This window comes from Delphinus delphis, chromosome 12, assembly GCF_949987515.2.
Source record: "Delphinus delphis chromosome 12, mDelDel1.2, whole genome shotgun sequence".
In the NCBI taxonomy this organism is placed as follows: domain Eukaryota; kingdom Metazoa; phylum Chordata; class Mammalia; order Artiodactyla; family Delphinidae; genus Delphinus; species Delphinus delphis.
This window is the reverse complement of record NC_082694.2, coordinates 74,799,964-74,818,481: the sequence shown is the minus strand read 5'-3', so window position 1 is coordinate 74,818,481 and position 18,518 is coordinate 74,799,964. Positions and strand designations below refer to the sequence as shown.

The following is an 18,518-nucleotide window of genomic DNA, read 5'->3' as shown; positions in this document are numbered from 1 at the left end:
CAGGCATTTCAATGTCAGGTGAGTCACTCTGACTCCAAGCCCGTTCCCTCCCCTCCCTCACACATCGTGTGAACGTGGACTCAGACTGCACACACGGCTACGGTCCTGGCGCCCCCTCTGTCCCCCCTCAGCTCCTTTCCACCCGCATCCACCCGGGTGCCCGCAGGACACACCACCCAGTTCTGCTGTGCCCGCCACCAGCACACCCTCTGCACGGAGCCATAAAGGATGCCCCCCCTTCTCCCTCCTCCAAAGGAAGGCTGGTACGATCAGACTCCTGTCACCAGGGATGGGGCAACTGAGCATCAAACAGTGGGGTCTGCAATGGACGGAACCGCAGCTGCCGACCTTGTGCGGGTTCCCGCACAGCACGGGTTGCAGGAGGTCGAGGGTGGGGGGCGGTGGGGGGAGGTCCCTGGACGGGTGCAGGCACATGGAACCGTGCTCCTGCAGTGCACACGCGTGTGCACGCACAGACGTCAGCTTTCCTGCTGTGTGTGCCTGATAGAAGACAGATGTCCAGGCCAGGCCACATCCTGCAGGCGGGCGGGGAGCGCGCATGAGTGACAGGCGGCAGGTGCCACAGCTGACAGCTCTGATAGGCCAAGGAGCGGCCCTGCTCCACGGGGCTCAGGCGGCTCTGGTGACAGGGACTGACATGAGAACGTCCTCCCCTCCGGCCACCCAGGGGGCTTGTGTCAGTGTTCCCGGATGCACCTGCCCCTGTGACAGATCCCCGATGGGGACCAAGGGCCAAGGTCCTGAGTGCACTTGAGTTGCAGAGGCATCTCCTAGACTAACCAGAAGACGGTGGATCCTTCTGAAGCCAAGACTCACAGACAACATGACTGTTACCTTCAGAGCCAGGGTGATACTAAATCAGACACGGAAATCAACTCTTTTCCAAGCGTGTAACGTTCCTGCTTCAAAATACAGCACTTTTCACTTTTTAATCTTAAATTCACTTTCTTTTTTTTTTCCCATTAGTGAAAATTCTCCGAGTGCCAGTAAATGAACTTGTGATGTTCATTCCAGGACAATGTGATTTGCAGCAGCGCTAGGCAACGGGCTTCCGCCGCGACCCGATCACAGGAGTCGCGCCAATCATGGAGGACAGGCGTTCACCCTGTGGGCCCACACCAGCCTCGCTGGGCCAGGGGATTCAGGAAAGCACCGGAGGAAGGGTGAGCAGGGTTGGGAAAGCTGTGCTCCAGGCAGAGAGAAGACCCCTGTGAAAACGCTGAGGTGGGAAGGGCTTGGTATGTTCAAGTGCCCAACAACTGGACGGCAGGTGCATGGAGGGAGGAGGGGGAGGGTCTGAGGGGAAGTCGGGCCACATCCCGCAGGGCCAGGGATGGGGGCATTATGACCGGTCTGAGGGAGGACACCCTGGAGGGGGATGCAGGAGAACCTGTGTACCACCCCAGGCCAGTCATTTCACTCTCTGAGTGTCTCCTTATCTGTTCAGTGGGAACAAGGAATGATCTGGAAGGTGCAAAGTGGAGCCTGTACGCTGCTGGGCAAAGCAGAGGCCCGTGATCACAGGCGCTGCTTGAGGACGTCTAGCTCACATTGTGTTTCGTCCCAACTGCCTCCATTCTGGGCTCTACAAAGTAAACCGGCCAGTCCAGGTAGCTGCCCTGGACGCCCATCATTTGCTCCTTTCCCACAAGTCACACCCTCAGCAGCCCCAGCCTGACTCTCCAGGCCGCTGGGCACCCTCCCCGCCCCGCGAGGGACCAGGACCTCAGGGACCTCTCTCTCTTCTCAGCTTGTGGGGGATGACATTTCTCCTTCTCTGCACAGGGGCGGCCAAACGTTGCCCCTCACCCACCACGGCAGCAGCACCAAGAAACCAGGGCGGCCCAGCTGAAGGGGCTCTGCCACCCCCGGCTTGAAAACAAAACTCCCAACCCTGATCACACCCACGGTGGCCCCGACAGACCGTATGAACAAACAGGCAACCGCCAGGCCAGATATAAACAGAACCCGCAACCTGCAGCCACCGGCCCAGGAAGCCCCACCGCAGTCTCTGCAGCTATGGCCCCAGTGGCCAGGCCTTGATCGGTAACTGCCAGCTTCCCTCGTCTTCACCCTGCTTCCCGCTTATTAGGCCCAGCGACAGAGGCAAATATGCTCCCCCAAGCAAACACGCAGGCTGCAGGCCGCCCCACTTCTGGTTAGGCCTCTGGCTTTCGCATGCCAATAGTCTGCAGTCAGGCAGACCCGAGCCTTCCCCTTCTGCCACCAGAAATCTTTCCCGCTCCCCGCCTGCCTGTGAGTCTCTGCCCAAACGCAGGTGATGGTGGCTAAGTCCCCTGCTATGGCCTGCTCTGAATAAGTGGCCTTTGCGTGTTCTCATCTGGGCGGTCTTCGTTTATTCCAATACCCCCAACGACACTCCAAACGCTGACGTGACCAGTGGACGCTGGTGGTCCTTGCGGCGAAGAACACCCATCCCCTACATCACCCGCCATGGAGAGCAAATGGACCGGGGCGGTGAAGTGGGCACCCGGCACAGGTGGGCGTCTCGGTCTGGGGGTGATGGGGTAAGTCCTGGGCCAGGAGTCAAGAGGACGCAGCTCCCGCTTGGACCACGCCCCAGACCGTGTGATCCTGGAGGGGCTCCTCAATTATAACCACAAAGACGCTGGAGGGGAGGCAAAGGCCCTTGTGTGCACAACACACGAGGCCGATATCTGCATGACAACAGGAAATGGAAAAGCTGCCTTTTCCATTTCAATTGTGTACTTTAAACACCCAAGGGTTTTTTCAGAGCAAAGTAAACCTGAAATAGTGTTAACATCATACAAAGGAAATTTCCTGTACTTCATCCCGTTTTACCCTTACAATCACTGGGCCTGGACTTTAATTTACAAAGAGAGAAACTGTGGCTTTTGAGAAGTTCAGCAACCCACCCAGGGCCCACCGGCTGCTAAGTGGCAGAGCCGGGACTTGAACCTGGGACAGTCAGCCGCTAGCCCTGCTCTGGGGTGACCACACATCTTAGGCTTTCCTGCTTTTCCATCCAGTGGCCTTCAAACCACGCTCAGGGGCCCTGGCCTTCTGCAAAGCTGCCCAGGGCCGCCACCGAGGTGGGCTGAGGCTGAGGGGCAGAGATCCAGTCCCCACTCCTGTCCCAACCCGGCCAACTTTACTTCTGTCTGTTTCATATATCAGGGTCCTGTATGAGATTTCTCTAGAACCAAAGCGTCTTGCTACTCAGTTAGAAAAGTGGAAGGCACTGTTCCATGTGTTTGTCCCTGACACTTCTATTCACTCAGGACAGACTCTGTGCACTGCCGTGGATGGGGAAACCCATGCCTGTAGGGGGTGCTGTGGTCACCCCTAACGGTAGCTGATGCTGCAATCACCGTGACAGCTCTAGGGTGAGACGAAGGGGCCCACTGTGCCCCCTGCACGCTCCTTGTTTGGACCCAGGACGGCCGAGGCTAAGTGCTGTGCGTGGAGGTACAGCGCGAGGCCGCCAGCCCTGGCTCACAGCCCCGAGAGCGATAGGAAGAACGGCCCTCCAGCAGGAGACCAGAGAGGGAGACCCGAGAGACAGTGGTGGGCCGGGGGCTGACAGTAACAGGAAAGGCCTCCCCGAGCCCGCCTACTGGAACCCCTGTGAGTGGCAGAGACTGGCGGCTGGTGCACCTGCTCTCTGCATCACTGTCCTCCTGCTTCTCCCAGACTTCTGCTGAGCTCGGTTTGGGGGGCTCCTCAAGCAGGAATTTGCCTGTGGAGCGTGCCAAGAGCTCGTTAAAACACAGGTTCTTGGGCCCCGTCCAGGTTCGAGGGAGCCTGAGGTGGAACCTGCATTTCTAACCAGCTCCAGGTGGTGCAGAATTCCCGGCCGGGCTCTGCTCTCCTAGGCGGGGGCTGGAACCCTAAAGGGGCCGTAAGCCCAAAAGGGACAGCCGGGATACTTAGCAAGAGGCGTCCGAGGAGGAGCAGCTCCTGGGGCCCCTCGTGAGGCGGGGTGAGGCCAAGCTGTCCCTGCAGAGCTCCTGTCCTTGGGGGTCGCCTCGCTTCTCTATCTTGGAAACGGTGGTGAGGCGATGGCTGACCTTATTGTGGTAATCATTTCACACTACGTAGGTGCATCGCGTCATCACATGGTGAACCTTAACCTTACACACGTCACATGGCAATTTTATCTCAATAAAGCTGGCGGGAAAATAAGTAAATCTTGGGTTAGTAGATCTGGGGGCACCTGGCAGCGTGCCGGAAGTCTTCAGAACCACAGAATGATCCCAGAGTAGCAGTTCCATCCGAATAAAGGAAGCGAGGTATTTTTATACTAAAACACATACGGTTATTTTAGGAAAGATATAGCAAAATCTGTATAAATATTTATGACAAAACACATGATTCACGTTCCAGAGAAACGTCCAGCTTCACCACTTGAGGCCACGGCACAGGGCCCCGGGTGCTGGCTCCCCCTCCTTGGAGCAGACAGCAGGAAGCCCAGTCTTACAGGAAAGCGTGATCCTGCAGGAGCCAGCCTGCCCCTTGGGAAGCTGAGGGTCCTCAGGGACCTGGGGCCTGGAGGTTGGGGAGCTCCCTGGACACTGGGGGAAGAGGAGGGGGCAGCGGGCCTTGTGGATGGGCAGGGTTTGGAAAAGCAGGGAGGACTTCCCAACACAGGGGAATTAAGTCCTTAAAGACCCCTTCACTGGAGAGGCACAACCAAGACCCCCAGCAGAAGCTTTTAGGACCTTGCTCTGGGTCAGGTGACTGGGGGGAAAGTTCTTTCATTGCCTGTAATAGCAAAAACCTATGGCAAACACCACAGTGTCCCCCAGCGGGGGCCTGGGAATGCCATTTACAGCACATCGGCCTGATGGGCTAACACCAAGTTAAGAATGTACAAGCCTATTTACTGATCCGGGAAAACCCAGTGTGTAAGCTGGAAAAAAGCGAATTATGGAATGGCGCACGTAACGCAGTTCCATTTCGGTAGTAAAACGTGAATATCCAAAAGTGTACACCTTTCATGATGAAAGGGCTTTTAACGGTGTTTGCAATATTTCTACACTAATCATACATCATTTGAGTTACAATTTAAAATGTTCCTCGCAGCGTATTTCCAGCAGAAGGCAAAACTATTATGGGAGAACTTCACCTTTCTCAGGACTGTGAAGTCTCTAAAATAGAAAGTTAAACATGAAAACTGTGTTCCGCATGGAAACCGATCGTGAGGACATTAAGTGCAAGAGCGGAGTGTAAAAAGGCATGTGTACTATGTCTGCAGTTACATGGACTGGCCGGGACAGGGACACACAAAAATTCCGAAAAGAGGAGCGTGGCAGCGTGGGATTTGGAGGCGGTGAGGGCTTTGTCTATCCTGAGGCACTTTCTAAGCGTGCAGCAGTGCGTCCTTCCCTAATCAAAACCAGGTTTTACAGACAAAGGAAAGCCAGGCTTTGTGCCGTGGCCCCCACCCGTCCAGCAACCCCACAGTGGAGAAACAGCGCCCCGGCGCGGCCACGGCAGGAAGGGCCAGCGCCTGCCGCCTGGAAACGTGGCCGCTTGGGGAAGGCCGGCATCCGGCCCAGATGGGCACTCAGGGAGGTGGGGGGCTGGGAGAGCGAGGATGCCGCAGCCGCAGCCGCAGCCGCAGAGGAACTGAGGGCACAGGATGGAGAAATATGCAGGCCAAGCATAAGTCTCCTGCAAAGAACAGAATGTTCCTCACCAGAGGGTCGGGTAGGCAGCCTTGTACAAAGAAGTCAACAGGCCCACCTGGGTGTCCCACGAGAGGCCAAGGGGACACCCTCACTTCAAGGGAGGGCCCTGCCACACACAAGGCACTAGCCAAGTCCCCGCGCAACTCTGTCCTCAATTTTCCCATCTCTGAAGGGGGTATAATCCTAGGGCCCTGCCTGCCTCCCAATCTGCTGGGAGACTGGGATCCGGGGACAGGGCAGGGAGGTGACACCAAGTCCTGACTGCCATCTGGGGCTGGATGAATTTGGATGAGCTACTGGACTCCAAATGTCAGCTTCCTCACACACAGAACGAGCCCGACGCCAGAACCCGCTTCCTAGGGCACCATTTCCCAAACCAGACCCACGGTGGATATGGAAAGCAATTTGGTTGAGTCATGACCCTTAAAAAAAAAAAGAAATAGAATAGAAAATATCTATTCATGTAAATGCTAATCAGTTCCTGGCATTTAATAAACTCTCAGAAAATGTTAGTTGTTATTATTCCCAGTGGAGACGACAGCACTGACTATTGTCACATCGGTATTAAAAGAAAGACCGGCAGAAGGTCAAAAGCCTCCGGGATCCCTTTTAGGTGCTCAGCTCTCCTCGGATTCAGAAAGGAGGCCCCCCGAGTGCAGAGCTGGGGATGGTGCTGGGGCGCAGGGGGTCCCCAGACAGCCAGCACCTCACCCAACCATCTGCTACTGGAGTAAGCAGGGAATTAAAGGCGGCCCTTGCCAACCCCAAAGAGCGTTTTCCTACCCAAAAAAGGAGCTGCTTTGCTAAGCACGTCCTTTAGCCAGAGGCTGGCACAAACCACGCAAGCCCATAGCAGTCTGGCAGCAAGTAACATGTGGTTACTCAGAATAACAGAGAGGCTGAGTTCAAACAAATACAGCCCAACAAGGCCCTAGGGTCGCACAAGGCTGATAACGAGCGGCTATTACGAACTTCTCCCGACATAACCTCGCAGTCACTCCCACAGGCCGCTGAGCCCCTCCTAGGACAAGGCCAGCGGGGGTGGGAGGTGCTGGAAGGGCCTGACACCTGGCACCAAGGAGCGGCAGGACCTCCGGCTCCGGCCCCCGTCTCCCCGAGCGCCTGGGATCTTTCCCAAGTCTGACTCCTCGTCCCCTCCAGGCTGGTCTCACGTCGACCCTGCAGCCACATGTCCTCATGTGCCCACCCTCACACACCCCACTAGGAGAGGAAGGCCTGCGGGTGGTGGGCAGTGCTCTCTCGACTGTATTTTTCACGCTGTTTAAGTTGAACTTGTCCCTGCCTGATTTCTCTTTGGCTCTAATTTCTTTCTGGAACAGGACCTGCGAGACAGGCAGAGAGAATGTCACTGGGTCTGTGGTCTGTCCACCTCTGCAGAGGTGGTGGGGCAGAACGATGGGGCCGTGACGTCTAACTCACTTAATTTTCATGAGAGCCGCAAAAGATGGGCGCTATCATTATCCTGCTTTCCTTGCAGAAAACTGAAGGAAAGGGGTAAATTGCCGGGATTCTGGTCCAGGGAGTCTGGCTCCGCAGTCCAGGACAGGACCCTGAGCTCGGTTGGAACCCCAGTACCATTAGCCACCAAGCCGCCTGACCTCGGGCAAGGCACCTGGCCTCTGCAGACGTCAGTTTCTTTAATCTGTCCAATGGCATACTAACAGCTGTATGCGGGGCAGGCTGTCAATGAGACACAGTAGACAAAGTGCAAAGTACAATGCCAGGCGCGTATTAGGTGCTCAAAATCAGCAGTTCCCACCTTGTTTCTTGCTCATTCGGGCCAAGAAGTGAGGGTCCTGGGAGGCGGGCTGCGTCTGTCGGGCTCCCCCTCATCTCCTTCTGGTCGGGAGGTCCTGCCCAACGCCTCAGCCTGTGCCCATCGGAGGGGCCTGGGGAGCCTGGGGTCTGGCTCTCCGGTCTCATCTAGCCTGCAGCCCCTCCCCCAGCTCAGGGTGCTCCCCCAATGGGGGCTCAGGAGCAGCTCACTGATTGGCTAAAGGCAGGCAGAGGGACAGGAAAGGAGAAGGAACAGGAAGGTGACAGAATCAGGACACCAAGGGGCCATCAAGACCACAGCTAGTTGCCTCTTCTTCTCCGGTGTACGTGTGTGTGTACGTGTGTGTGCAAGTGTGCGCGTGTAAAGGGGACACAGTCTACCCTGGGGCTCACTCTACCTCCTTCCATCACAGTCAGCAGCTTAGGGGTCACCAGTCCCCCCCAAGCCTTACAACCACCTTGGGGAGGCAGGGCCAAGGTACACAGCCCTGTCCCCAGGGCAGCGGGACACGGCCCAGGGAGCTCCAGTCACGCATCACGAGTCACAGGCTGTCAGCGACGAGCTGGACTGAGAACCCAGGCCTCCTGGGGTGCTGAACTGCCAGGGGTGGGGGCAGCCCTGCCTGGTCTCAGTGCAGAACTGGGGGGTGGGGGGCCACCCTGTGAGCAGGGAGGGGCAGGAGATACCTGGGCTGAGCCCCAAAGACCCAGGTGATGTTGGGACGAGCAGAGAGCCAGTTCCCTGAGTACCAGGCCCCTAGGGGCAATAACCCAGGGATACCAGTTTTCTCAGACTCCCAGGAGGGAGGGAGGAGCCTGGAGAAAGACAGACCAGATGGGGGGGGGGCACCCAGAAGAGGAGACATACCGCATGATGCCCAGAGGGTCCAGGGCCTCCTCTGCCTCGTCCTCTGAGGACTTCCCTGCATCCTGGCCCTTCTGGTCCAGCGTGGGGAGACCCTCACCCTCCACTCGATCCTGCTGCTGGAAGAAGTCGAAAGCATCCCCGTCGTCCCCCCCTTGGCTGTCTGTGTCCAGGACAGAGAAATCTCTGCTGCTGAGATCCGCAGCCCCGGGGGATCTGGTACCTGTGGAGGGAGACAGAGAGGGCGCCTGACACCCACCGCCGGGGGGGACGCGAGGAAGCACTTCCCGGCGCGCAAGCTCCAGTGCCAGCACCCGAGGCTGGGGGCTTCCTGCAGCGTCCTGGGACCAGGATGGTGGGTCTGGATGGGGGTAGCAAAGCCTGGGGTGGAGAAGACAGAGGGACAGAGGGAGCAGTTCCTGAACCTCTGCAGCCCAGGGCCTGTTGGGACGACAGGCTACAGTCCACGGGCTGATGGCAGAAGCCAGCCAGTGTACGTGGGTTCCCACAGAACAGTTCCAGAAATGCTTTGCAGTTGCGGAGCCCATCGGGGAGCTCTGCCAACCACGGTTGGAGACTTGCTCCGAGGGTCTGGGTGATTAGACTAGGAACTCAGTGACTGCTCCGCGAGCACATGGAAGATTCGAGAACGCACTGTGATGGCTTCACTACGAACTGGCTTACATAAGCGCTTCTCAAAGTGTGGTCCATAGGCGGGTGTCCACAACAAGGTAACTACAGAAAGGCGGAGCAAGCATCCAGAAACTTCCACAGTACCTTGGAATGCTGTTTGTGACATACTGGGAATAAAAAAGTTAGTCCTTCCCCACAATGGTTTGAGAAGCGTGGGTTTAGACTACTTGTTTATCTCTATCTAAGTAGTTTACTGAATAGTGTATTTTTGAAAGCAGTTACTTACAAAGTATATGACCCTGTGGGTAAAGAAGCCACCTATATGCCCCAGAGTGCCTGGCACATAGGATGTGATATGTATGCTGACACAGTATGTAGAACTGAGTGACAATGACTATGTTGCATTATATTATGCTCTGTTATTTTATTAGGACAAATGTAAAAATCCCATTCAAAATCTCATGAACCGTCAATTTCATGGAATAAGCATCATGTAATAAAAAGTTTTACAGGTACAGATTCATTTAAATATGGCAAAAATCCCACGTGAGAGATCCTATCTGTTCCTCCATCTTACAGATAAGGAAACTGAGGCACGGAGAGGCTAGGAAAGTCAGACCATCCTATCCTGCTTCCCCGTAACACAGAGGGCCAGGAGATGGGGAGTTTCTTCCAGCTACAGATAGGCTGGGGCCCCCTTCCTACAGTCAACGCAGACCCAGAGAGAGGCAAAGGGCGGAGGGCTGTGACCTCAGTAAACAGGAGGGCCGGAGAGACCCCAGCCCGAAGACCCTTGTGGGGGGCGTGGGAAAGGAGAGAAGAAAACCGGTGCTGCAGTCTCCCCAGGCTCGGCTTTCCGTGCGCTCACCCGTTCCACTTTTATTTCCCCACATTGTTTTTTTTCAAAATTGGTTTATTTCCTGTTAATTTTCTTCTAAAAAATTCCCATCTGTCTTGGGAAACTAGGAGATTCACGGTACTCGGGAAAAGAGTTAAATGCGGTGAGTGCCCCGCACCCCCGGATGGGAGCCCTCCCCGCGCTCCCCCTGCCCCGGGGTGTTGGCGCAGGACGGGGACACGCCCGCAGCGTTCTGAGTCCAGTAGATGTGAGTGGGGGTGAGACGTTAGCCATCGCTTCTACAGCGCCTCCTGTGTGGCGAGCTCTGCACATGTGACTCTCACCAGCACCTGTTAGCCGGGCGACTCCCATCCGACAGACAGGACTAGCGGGAAGACAGGAGGCCGCAGGACCTGGACTGCAAGTGCTCGAGGTTCCCATCACTGGGTGGGAGGGGCTGCCTGGAGCCACGCTCCAAACCTCTCGGTGAGGGGTACCAGCTGAGCGAGGTGTCCCCAGGGACCAGGGCACCAGCCTGGCTGTGGGAGCACAGCCTTCTCCAGACTTTGCAGGCCCCCAGGCCTGGCTGGTGGGAGGCGGAGGCGTGTGTACGGGTGGGGGGAGCTCTGGAGGGGGCTGGCTAGGCGGGGAGTGGCTGGGCTTAGACTACGGAGAAGGGCCCTGGGTGAGCCCCATCCAGCACCCAGATGGTCAGTCCTCCAGGGCTGGGTCCCAGGCCTCTTCCACCCACCACCCCGGCCCAAGCACGGCAGTGAGGCCCATGGGCCTCAACAGCCTGGCTGAAGCTTCTGGGCTGCAGGGGGTATGTGGACCCCCCTCCCGCCAAGCCAGGGCAGGGAGGCCTAGTTCTGGGCCAGCAGAGACCTCAGGAATTTGAGAAAGAGCCTACCGTACCTAAGAATTCTAGCAGCTCAGGGCTGCCTGCCAACTCAGCATCCTTCGAGACGCAGCGCAGGATCTCATCGAACATGGCTCTCCTCTCCCGGATGTCACACTCCCCAACAAAGAGCACCTTCCTAGGGAGCGGGGGAAGGCTGGCCGCTGGGTAACGACTGCTGAGTTTCTGGTAAAACTCCTCGATGTCACTGTACTTTCTGGAGACCTGGAATGAGAGGAGCATGTGGTTCCCTGAGTGAAGAGGGGAAGGAGAGAAGGCCGCTCTTCCGGCCCCAACAGAGGTCCCGAGGGCGCCGGGCTCTTGGGAGAGTCCTCCCCTAGGACCGGCCCCAGGAGGCTGTGCCTCCCTCGGGACCCTCCGCCCAGCTCCCTGCCTCAGGCTCCACTTCCTAGGCCTCCTGGTCAACGCTGGGTGCTAATCCTGAAAGTCCTAGCGGCCCAAAGGAAAGATGCAATCGTGGCAGGTTCCAGGCACCATCACAGGTCTGGGTAGAGACACTTGATACAGAGACCTGGCCTGCAGGTGGCCGTGACTTATACCTCCATTCTGGGCCTTCAGTGCATTAGCAGGGTGACCTCACGGTCTGGCCGTTGTTAGGTCATCTTCCTGCAACAACGGGTCAGCGTCTTGCAGGGTCATTATCCCGTGAACTAGCAGCTGCCTCTGACAAGGCCACACCTTACAGTGCGCAGGTGGTGGAGAACCAGACACTGCAAAGCTGGTTTCTGGCCCTGGTGCCAGCCAGAAGCCCACTGCACACCAGGACCCTGGGGAAGCTGGCCAGGGGGTCCGCTGGAAGGTGGTCCTCGGCCGTCAGAGTCATCCTGGGGTACCTGGCTTCCTGCAGAGCTGAGGGCTGCCTGCTACGGCCTCTCCATCTTTCCCCAGAACTCCCGCCGCAGCTTAGGGCTCGTCCACTCACTGTCAAGCTCTTGCTGTGCGTTTACTCTGTATGAGCACACAGTGTGGTCTCTGCCCCCGAGGCTCCAGGCCTCCAGTTAAGGGAGCAGCGGTAGCACAGCGCGTCGATGCCATCACTGTGGTCTATATAAGCCAACACAGGCGCTCAGAGAAGAGTCACTCGCTCCACGCCACGCCCCACCTACAGCCCAGCGTCCTCCCTTGTCTTAGACTCCTCTGTGCTCTCCCCGCACGTTTGGCCAGTCTCCCTAACTCCTCCGTGGGAGCATCAATTACGAAGACAGATATTCCCACTTCTCCCAAGCCAGGGCCATGCACACAGCACACCAATGAAGCACTGGTGTAGCTGATGGGCTGTGAGGCGTCTGCACGCGTTCAGACAAGGGACACCTGGCAGTCCCATCGCACAGCTCTGCTGGAGCACGCGGCATCACCCTCAGAGCCCCCAGCCCGTGAGGGTTCCAGATGCTGGCAGGTGGCTGGGGCACTGGGGGACTTCAGGAACCCCCCCTGGGGAGTTATCTGGGACAGGGGACTGTGGCCTGCAGTTGTCAACACAGAGCCTTGCTCGGGAGCTTTCCTGAGAACAGCTCTCAAGGAAAGGTAAGAGCGTCCTTTCACAAAAGTGACGCAGGCTCCCAACTCCTAGTGGTCCCGAGAACCCGAGACTCCACCAGGTGGGGGCGGAGCGCCCTCTGCTGGCCTCACTGCTCCATGCAGGCCTGGCCACCCGACCCACCAGGGCCCCGCTTCTGGGAGCTGTGGGTCTCCAGGGCACTGGCAGCATAGGCAGCCGGGGAGCTTTAAGTCTTGGGTGCCACCCCACACAGGGCCCACATTCACCAGTGTTCCAAAGCACGGGCTTCTACTCCTTTTGAGGAGTGGAAAGCAAAATGCTCATTAGTTTTTTAAAGCTAAATCGTGAAACTTCAAAGAAAGTTCAGGTGTGGGGTTACACCCCTAGACCTCACAGGGAGTCAACGCGTTCTTTGCCCTTGCAGGTGGTTCAAAATGTTTGGGAAGAACCTCCACGCACAGGCACCTGTGCACACAGCTACCCGCAGGGCAAGGCAAGGGAGTCACTGGTCAGGAGAAAGCGGCACTGGTGTGACACATGCAGGTGTCAAAGAAATCCCCTCACACCCTCGCTCATAAGGCCAGCCAGCACCTTATCAAGGGCCCCCGAGTGCTGCCTCTCTGTCTCGCCCACAGACTTGGGTCTCAGATATTTTCCTCTTTGCTCCTGTCCCTGAAAAACATGGGTGCATTGAGCTCCATCTGGGTCAAGTCAGATTACCAGGAGCTGCAAATCACCCAGTAGAACAAAGCAGACCCAGAACCATCACCTGCCATTACATTACACCTTGGTTCTCAACAAGAGTCTGTCCAAGAAGCAAACGAAAACCATCACACTCTGTTAGACACTTTCCAGGATGTGCTGAATGTCTCCTAACGAAAGAACTGTGCCATAAACTTTGATCACTTAGAAGCTGGTGTCTCCAAACTGGAAAAGGATATTTGTCATGCAATAAATATAAAGAATATATAAAGAATTCCTATACATAGTAAGAAAAAGACAGCCAATGGTTCAGAAGGAATTCCACGGAAGAAACAATGTTTCACAAACATTTGAGAAGATATTCAATCGCATTAGTAATCAAGGAAATGTGGGCTAACACCTACCAATACAAGATTCACAAAATCAAAATGTCAGACACCACCAAGTATAAATGAGCACAGGAAACAGGGGCATTACACTGTCTGCGAGCTGGTAGTGACCTCTGGGAAACAGATGGCCTTGTTTGATGAAGTTAAAAGGGTGCATAGCCATATGGATCTTTTGCCTAAAACATTATGTTTTTTCTTAATCTTACTAAAAACATCTTTTTTCTCTTTCTGAATTCTCTCTTCCTGTAACTACAACATTGACTCGTTCATTTCAATCTTAAATCCATCCTTCTTATTCTCTTCTGATGATGGGGTTTGACTTTCTCTTTTTTAATGGGGATTTATTACCTCATCCAGGTGATCCTAAACATTTTAGTATCAAGATCCCATTAAAAATTTATTGAGGGCTTCCCTGGTGGCGCAGTGGTTGAGAGTCCGCCTGCCGATGCAGGGGACGCGGGTTCGTGCCCCGGTCCGGGAGGATCCCACATGCCGCGGAGCGGCTGGGCCTGTGAGCCATGGCCGCTGAGCCTGCGCTCCGCAATGGGAGAGGCCACAACAGTGAGAGGCCCACGTACCGCAAAAAAAAAAAATTTATTGAGGACCCCAAAGAACTTTTGTTTATGCAAGCTGTAGTTATTGCTACTTCCCATATTTGAAATTATAACAGAAATTTAAACACAAAGAAAAAAAAGAATCTTGTGTCTCTTCTGATAGGTCCCCAGGCCTGGGTAACTCGCTCCTTGCCTTTCTGTCTTGGCTGCCAGGAGACGCAGAACAAACCAGCCGGTTGCTCTGCTCTGACCCGCAGGACCCTTGCTCATTTTAACTTTCTCTCACAATCCCGTGGCCCGTCTCTCCTGGGCACGTCTCCAGACCTTTTCACAAGAAGCCAAAGGTAAATACTAAATGGGTGAGTTTGTGGTCTTGCCCCCTCCTGAAATTCTCAAGCCCCTGAGCCTCCTCTCTTCCCTCGGCCTCGGCTTCTTCTCCCTGACTGTCCCGAGGTGCTAGCATCCCCAGGCTTTCCTCCTCAGCCAGAACCTCCACGCCCACATCCACTCTCTGGGCAACTTCATCTGCTCCCAGCCTTTCAGCATCACTGCAAGCTGATGCCTCCCAAAGCAGCCCCTTGGGCCTGACCCCGCCCCGAGGCCCCGAGTTCCAGCCTCATGTATCCATCAGGCAAACACTTCACACTGGAAACGTCCTCCTTCCACCTGCCTCTCCCTCCGCTGGAGCCCTTTATCTCAGTGGGTAGAAACAATCAGCCAGTTAATTATGTGCATGTCACCTTGGAAATACTTTCAACTCTCTCCCTCCCTCCTGTACACCCACCGCTGGCCTGCCCCCCGGCCCCAGGCGTTACTCTACCAGCCTCCTCACTGAGCTCCCTGTCCTCTGCCCTGTTCCTTCCAATCCAACTCCACTCTCCACCAGACAGGCAGTGAGAGACAACAGGACCATGTCATTCCACTGCTTAAAGCTCCTGCTTGACTGCCAGACAGGTCGGGCCCCCTGCACGCCCTCTATGACCTGGACACTGCCCGCTATCACCCTCCTCTTCTCCCACTTCATCCAGGACGATACTCAGCCGCTCACAGCTCCCCACATGATACTCTGTTTCTAGCCTCTGTGCCTTTGCTCAGGCTGTGCCTTCTGCCTGGGGCACCCTTCTCCCCTTCTGCTGTTCTTAGCTCCGTCTGCTCATTAAATTGTTTTTTTCTATTGCAGTGACACTGATTTATAACATTATACAAGTTGCATGTGTACAACATTACATTTCTACTTCTGTATATGCTATAGTGTGCTTACCTCCAAAGGTTTAGTTTCTATCCATCACCATACAGTTCATCCCCTCTACCCATTTCACCCTCCCCTCTGCCCCTTTCCCTCTGGCAACCGCTACTCTGTTCTCTGTATCTACGTGGTTTTGTTTGGTTTGTTCACGTTCTGTTTTTTTATTTTTTATATTCCACACATGAGTGAAATCATACGGTATTTGTCTTTCTCTGTCTGACTTGATAGGATACCCTCAAGGTCCATCTGTGTTGCTGCAAATGGCAAGATTTCATCTTTTTATGGCTGAGTAGTATTCCATTGTATATAAGGACCACAACTTCTTTATCCGTTCATCCACTGATGGGCACTTAGGTTGTTTCCATGTCTTGGCTATTGTAAACAGTGCTGCCGTGAACATAGGAGTGCATGTATCTTTTCAAATTATTGCTTTTGTATCTTTGGATAAATACCCAGAAGTGAAATTGCTGGATGATCTGGCGGCTCTATTTTTATTTATTTATTATTTTTTAGCCACGCCATGCGGCTTGTGGGACCTTAGTTCCCCAACCAGGGATTGAACCCGGGCCCTTGGCAGTGAAAGCGTGCAGTCCTAACCACTGGGCCGCCAGGGAATTCCCTATTTTTAATTTTTTAAGGACTCTCCATACTATTTTCCATAGTGGCTGCACCAATTTACATTCCCACGAACAGTGTTGGAGGGGGTTCCCTTTTCTCCACACCCTCATCAACATTTGTCATTTCTTACCTTTTTGATAATTGCCATTCTAACAGGAGTGAAGCGACAGCTAACTCTGGCATTTCCCTAATAATTAGCGATGTTGAGCATCTTTTCATGTGCCTATTGGCCATCTGTATGTCTTCTTTGTAAAAATGTCTATTCAGCTCCTCTGCCCATTTTTAACTTGGATTGTTTGGGTTTTTGTTGTTGAATTCTATGAGTCCTTTACATATTCTGGATACTATTAAAATGCGTAATATCGGATATATGAGTTTTATCTTCTCCCATTCGGAAGCTTGTTATTTTGCTTTGCTGATGGCTCTCTTTGCTGTGAAGAAGCTTTTTAGTTTGCTGTAGTCCCATTTGATTAGTTTTGCTTTTTGTTTTCCGTGCCTGAGGAGACATATACAGAAAGATATTGCTAAGACTGGTGTCAAAGCTAATCCTGCCTACGTTTTCTTCTGAGAGTTTATGGCTTGGGTCTTACATTCAAGTCTTTAATTCATTTTGAGTTGATTTTTATGTATGGTGTGAGATAGCGGTCTACTTTCATTTTTTGCATGTGGCTGTTCAGTTTACCCAAAACCATCTATTGAAGGGACTATCCTTTCTTCATTGTATGTTCTCTGCTCCTTTTGTCATAAATTAATTGTCCATTTGTATGGATTTATTTCTGGGCTCTCAATTCTGTTCCATTGATCTATGTATTTGTTTTTCTGTCAACACCATGATGTTTTGATTACTACAGCTTTGTAATACAGTTTGAAATCAGGGAGTGTGATACCTCCAGCTTTGTTCTTTTTTCCCAAGGAAAAAGATTTCTTGGACTATTCAGGGTCTTTTGTGGTTCCATATAAATTTTAGATTTTTTGGTTCTATTTCTGTGAAAAATGTCCTTGGGATTTTGGTAGAGATTGCATTGAATCTGTTGATTGCTTTAGGTAATATGGACATTTTAACAATGTTAATTTTCCCAATCCATGAGCATGGAATATCTTTCCATTTGTTTGTGTCTTCTTCAATTTCTTTCAACAATGTCTTATAGTTTTCAGTGTACTTGGTTAAATTTATTCCTGGGCATTTGTTGTTGCTGTGGTGGCTGTAAATGGGATTGTTTTCTTAACTCTCTTTCTGCTCACTCATTGTCAGCACACAGAAACACAACTGACTTTTTTTAAAAATAAATTTATTTATCTATTTATTTTTGGCTGCGTTGGGTCTTTGTTGCTGCACGTGGGCTTTCTCTAGTTGCGGTGAACGGGGGCTACTCTTCGTTGCAGTGCATGGGCTTCTCACTGTGGTGGCTTCTCTTGTTGCAGGGCATGGGCTCTAGGCACGTGGGCTTCAGTAGTTGTGGCACACAGGCTCAGTAGTTGTGGCTCACGGGCTCAGCAGTTGTGGCTCACAGGCTCAGTAGTTGTGGCTCGTGGGCTCTAGAGTACAGGCTCAGTAGTTGTGGCTCACGGGCTTAGTTGCTCTGCGGCATGTGGGATCTTCCCAGACCAGGGCTTGAACCCGTGTCCCCTGCATCGGCAGGCGGATTCTTAACCACTGCGCCACCAGGGAAGTCCACAACAGATTTTTGTGTGTTGATTTTGTGCCCTGCAACTTTACTGTATTCATTTATTATTTCTAATAGTTTTTGGTGGCATCTTTAGGGTTTTCTATATATAAAATCATGTCATTCACAAACAGTGAAAGCTTTACTTTTTTCTTTTCCAATTTGCATGCCTTTTATTTCTTTTTCTTCCCTAACTGCTGTGGCTAGGACTTCCAATACTATGTTGAATAAGACTGGAAAGTGAGTGGAGCGTGGTGGGCTGGAGGGAGGAAGGGAAAAGAAGGGGCAGGAAAAAAAAAAAAAGAGTGGTGAGAGTGAGAATTCTTGTCTTATTCTTGACCCTACAGGGATAGCTGTAGGTTTATCATATATGGCCTTTATTAATGCTGAGGTACATTCCTTCTATACTCATTTTACTGAAAGTTTTATAAATGGGTGTTGAATCTATCTCTATCTCTATCTCTCTCTCCTGCTTCTGGGACACCCATTAGCCTACTGTTGCCCTTCCTAAAAGACTTCGATAATTCTCGTAGAATTTTCTCTCTCTTTTTTTTTTTGGATCTTAATTTTCTCTCCTCTTCTAACTGTATCATTTCTAGATTTCTATCTTTGAACTGGCTAATTCTCTCTTCCATATGGTCTGCTCTATTTCCAATCCTTTCTGATGCACTCTTCATCTTGCTTACTAGGTTCTTCAGATCTAGAATTTCTGTTTGGTTCTTTTTCAGAGTTCCAGTCTCTTTGGTAAAGTATTTCTTCTGTTCATTAATTTCAACCCTGACATTCACTGAACCGCCTTTCTGAGTTTTCTTATAGCCCGTTGAGCTTCCTCTTGACAGTTGTCTCGAATTCTCTATCAGATTGCACTGTTCTGTGACTTTAAATCTGGTTTCTGGAGAATCACCATTTTATTTTTGTGATACAGTGTTACTGTGGTTCTTTATGGTGCCTGATGAGTTGTTCCTCTGCTGGTACACATGAAGCAGCAAACACCTTTCTTCTTTAGGTAAAGCTTTTTTTTTTTTAAACTTCATTCCAACTATTCAACAGGTTAGAGGCTTTTGTTTTCTTTTCTTTTCCCTTAGGTGGCGCTACAGCA

The 18,518-nt window shown here is 52.9% G+C and overlaps 1 protein-coding gene across 3 annotated transcripts in view; it reads right to left on the bottom strand.

The window, feature by feature from the left end:
• The window catches only part of HS1BP3 (HCLS1 binding protein 3), a 34,440-nt gene that overhangs the window by 10,013 nt on the left and 5,909 nt on the right, over positions 1-18,518 (bottom strand). For all 3 annotated transcript variants that reach the window (XM_060027044.1, XM_060027046.1, XM_060027045.1), the window contains exons 3-4: positions 10,745-10,952; positions 8,362-8,581 (exon numbers count right to left, since the gene is read on the bottom strand). In XM_060027044.1, coding sequence (XP_059883027.1) covers positions 8,362-8,581; positions 10,745-10,952 — 428 coding nt within the window. The remainder of the gene's footprint in view (positions 1-8,361; positions 8,582-10,744; positions 10,953-18,518) is intronic.